A 4,309-nucleotide genomic window follows, 5' to 3' on the forward strand; every position below is an offset into this window, starting at 1 on the left:
CACCCTGTGCCCCCACCCCTCCTGCGACGTGTGTCATGGCTGTGCCTCCAGACTCGTGGTGGGAGCCCCCCTGGAGGTGGTGGGAGCCAACCAGACCGGACGGCTGTACGACTGCGACGCTGCCTCCGGCCTGTGTCAGCCCCTTTCACTGCACAGTGAGTGATTCCACCCGGAAATCCGGCCTCGACTCTCCATGCCCAAGTCCCCCCTCTCAGCCTCCAGCCCAGATTCTCCCCGAAAATGAGGGTGTGCCTTGAGTGTGACCATGTGTGTCTGGCCCTCAGTCCCCCTAGAGGCTGTGAACATGTCCCTCGGCCTGTCCCTCGCGGCCTCCGTCCACCGCCCCTGGCTATTGGTGAGTTTCCTGGGTCACAGCAGGGTCAAGAGGGGCAGGCGCCAGCGGAGGCTGGGGAGGGGCCGGAGGGGGAGTGTTCTGGGCCCCTTGCCTACACAGGCCTCTGCACCCAGGCCTGCGGCCCCACCATGCACAGAGCCTGTGGGGAGAACATGCACGTGGAAGGGTCCTGCCTCCTGTTGGACTCCCAGCTGCAGGTTGTCCGGAGAGTCCCCGATGCCCAGCCAGGTAGGTCTCCTAGGGCAGCAGTTCTGTGGGGCCACGTGCTGGCACCGAGAAGCGGGCAGGCATGAGGCCTGGTCTCCGCCTCCTGCTGAGGCGGCCTCGGTGCTGAGCTGCCAGCGTCCCCAGATGAACTCTGCCCCACTAAGGGCAGCGAATGGCAGGCCGTGGGAGGGTGCACAGGGCGCCGGCACTGGCATCGTGCACAGAGCATGGGCCTGGGCACCGCCGGCGGCTCTTGCCCGTGGTCACCTCCTGTGTACCGGGGCCGTCGCTTCATTCCCTGGGCCTTGGTTTCCTCGTTGGTAAAATGGCGCTAAATCACCAAGGTGCTTGTGAGGATTAAATAGACATAAAGCGTGGCCTGGCCTAGCGGAGGGCTCCGTGGCGAGGAGGGAGACCACGCTGCCTCCTCTGTGGCCGAGGGGAGAGCGGGCCCAGGGCAGGGCCGGCCTCTCTGGTACTGACTGAGGACATGACCGAGGACAGTGTGTTGGGTCAGGGAAGCCGTGGCCGGCTTTTAGCCGACGGTGAAGCAGCAGCAGGAACCCCGCAGGCCGCAGAGTCTGCAGAGAGAGAGAGAGCGTGGAGGAGGATGTCCGCTCTCGGGTGCCAGGCCCTGCCCGTAGGCTGTGCAGCCAGGGGCCGGGATGGGGCATTTAAACGCTCGGAGGTAAATGCCTCCCTGATGTCTCCGGGGCCCGAGGAAATGGGCCGCGGGAGGTAAACCTGCAGGCGAGGCCTTTGCCTGGAAGGGAAGGGAAGGGGCGGCATCCAGGCAGTGGAGGGCGCCCGACCTTGTTGCATCCTCACGAGATAGATCCTGGGTGCTGGGCAGGGTGACCCCCACCACAGCCGAGAAAGCAGGTCAGTGGTGAGCGCCACTGTTAGGGATGGAGGACTTCGGGTGCAGCCTGCCTGGCCGGGTCCTTTTCCAGAAGACGTGGTACAGCGGGGGCTGCTGTTGGAGGCCAGGGGGTCGCATGAAAGGAGCAAGACACAGAAGGGACTTGACAAGGGAGCTCGTGTGGCCAGAGAGGGTGTGGGGGTGCTTTCGAGATGCAGCTGGGAAAGTGGGCACAAGTGACAGGAACACCAGCTCCCAGCTGGGGGCGGGGATAACATGAGAAGGGGGCCCGGGGCCTCTGAGCCTGCCAGTGGGCCCGTGGGGCTGGCTCTCCTAGTCCTCGGGGAGAAAGGGGATGTGATTTCCCATTTGCTCTCTGCACCCGCTGGCTGAGCGGGAGGACGGGGGAGGAGCGGCCTCAGCTCAGCCTCACTCCTCAGTGCTGGGTCCCTGGCCCCCACCAGCCCGGGGCAGCACAGGATGTGGGCACAGTGGAGGCAGCAACTAGGTCTGGCAGACAGGCCACAGCCCCCGGCACGAGTGTGGGAACAATCCGAAATGTCTTATTTGTCACCTGCTTAAGGCCTGGCTTTCCACTGCAGTGTGGACTCCGCAGGGCAGGGGCGACATCTTTTTTGAAGCTCTGGTCTTATAGTACATCTCCCTGGAACAGACTCTGAGGCTCACTTGGGAAGGGTCTCGGAGCAATGCCCGTGAGTGTGAGGAAAGCAGGACTGGGCAGAGGGAGAGGGTGGACACAGAGCCATCGGATCAGAGGCCTCAGCCGGAGCTCGGAGCTGGGAGCTGGGAGCTCAGAGCTGGGAGCGTGGCTGGATACAGGCTGCCTCCAGGAACAGGAGGTGTAACGGTGGGCAAGACAGCTCCCTTTTGGACTGGCGTGATTCCTGGGAGGGACTCCACCGGGAGCCCTGGACAGCTAACTCCCTGTGGCTGGGAGGAGCGCTTCGTCCTGATAGGGATCGGGCCGGGTGGCACACCCCAGCTGCCAGCGTGTCCGTCCCTGGGCCTAGCGCACGCCAGCATGTGGTGCCGATGGGGATAACGACCAAACACTTTGTGTTCCCATCAGTTCTTCTTATCCTGACAATGATCCTACGTGGGAGGCACTATTCTTGTGCCCATTTTACAGATGGGAAAACTGAAGCCAGTGGAGTTACATAACTTGCCTGAATCCACCACTGGCAGGTGGTGGGGCTGACTTGAGCCCAGCATGCTGGCTCAGGGTGCACACGCTGGACCATTTTGCTAAAATGCCTTCTCCTAACCTCGATGGCATCTTTAGAGCGTGTATTCAATAGATATTTGTTGACTAAATGATTGAGGAACCCACTGGGCCCCTGTTCTCTACTTCCTCCTTCCCCCTTTCAGGCCTTGTGGGAAGAGGGGAGCCACAGGGACCCCGCTGAGGGGAGATGGGGCTGGGGCCACAGGCGTGGGTCTCCTCCGTGGAGGGTGTGGAAACCGGGTGGGAACTGATTCCTATGCCCAGGACACCCCCCTGCGTCTGTGGAGGGGGAAGGCCTTCCGGGTCCTCAGAGGTGGCTGGCACCCACACGTGCATCTCTGGGTCTTCCCTCCCTCTCCACAGAGTGTCCGCACCGAGAGATGGACATTGTCTTCCTCATCGATGGCTCGGGCAGCATTGGCCAAATTGACTTTAAGCAGATGAAGAACTTTGTCAGAGCCGTGATGGGCCAGTTTAAGGGCACCAGCACCCTGGTGAAGACTGGGTCCCCTAGGCCTGAGGAGTGGGGTGGGAGGGTCTGCTTCTGGGGACGACAGCCGGGAGGGGGCGTGGCATCGCTGGGGTGGCTGGCCCGGCAGGCCTGTGCCGGGATGAGGCCAGGGTCCAGGGTCAAGGTAAGGTGCCAGCGCAGGGCCAATTTGCGTCCTGACCCTAGGAGGTCCCCACCCCCCATTGCATTTAATAGGTTCCCACATGCCACAGAAAATAGGATGTTTTTGCTGTTTAAAAGCATTGAAAATTTTGTAAAATAATTCTGCTGTGAAATGTGACTGAAAGTAACTTGGCCAGATCATTGATGATTCTTTACAATTCTTAATTCATGGCTTCTTCATCTTATTTTATCTCCCAGTAATTAGTGAATGTGTATGTACAAATTCTTGAGGAGTGAGGAAACACAGCTACAAATTGATTTCATGTGTTATCATTTTTTAAGATGTAAGTTTAACAAATATTGTGGTTGGCAAGGTTATTCTTTGCAGACGATGAAAGAAGCATTATTGGATTTCGAGTTTCCGGTTGTCTTTTTGGGTCATTTTCTTTTCTTGTGGGTTTCAGTATATATTTGCTGGGCCTCAAAAACACAGACCATGCCCTAACCAGTTTGGCTCAGTGGACAGAGCATCGACCTGCGCACTGAAAGGTCCCAGGTTCGATTCCGGTCAAGGGCATGTACCTTGGTTGCGGGCACATCCCCAGTAGGGGGTGTGCAGGAGGCAGCTGATCAATGTTTCTAACTCTCTATCCCTCTCCCTTCCTCTCTGTAAAGAATCAATAAAATATATTTTTTTAAAAAATAAAAGTGCTTAAAATGGAAAAAAAAAACACAGACCATGGTTTGCAAGCCCAAAATTATTCTGAAATAAAAAGCGTATTAAACCCCAAAACAACAGCTCCTGAGCCCAGGCCCCTCTCGCCCGCAGTTCTCGCTGATGCAGTACTCCAACATCATGGAGACCCACTTCACCTTCACCCAGTTCCAGGCCAGCCCGGGCCCTCAGAGCCTGCTGGAGCCCATCGTCCAGCTGAAAGGACTGACCTTCACAGCCTCGGCCATCCAGATGGTGGTGTAAGCTCCCTCTGCTGCCTGCGGGACCCCCGCCTCCCACCCCCCTGCTGC

The 4,309-nt window shown here is 58.7% G+C and overlaps 1 protein-coding gene across 1 annotated transcript in view; it reads left to right on the top strand.

Moving 5' to 3' along the window:
* LOC102242831 (integrin alpha-D) overlaps positions 1-4,309 on the top strand; it is a 29,645-nt gene that overhangs the window by 3,487 nt on the left and 21,849 nt on the right. Inside the window, 5 exon segments of the mRNA XM_005882109.2 lie at positions 52-155; positions 285-355; positions 469-583; positions 3,034-3,164; positions 4,113-4,258. Coding sequence (XP_005882171.1) covers positions 52-155; positions 285-355; positions 469-583; positions 3,034-3,164; positions 4,113-4,258 — 567 coding nt within the window.

Source organism: Myotis brandtii, unplaced genomic scaffold, assembly GCF_000412655.1.
Source record: "Myotis brandtii unplaced genomic scaffold, ASM41265v1 scaffold698, whole genome shotgun sequence".
NCBI classification, from domain to species: Eukaryota; Metazoa; Chordata; class Mammalia; order Chiroptera; family Vespertilionidae; genus Myotis; species Myotis brandtii.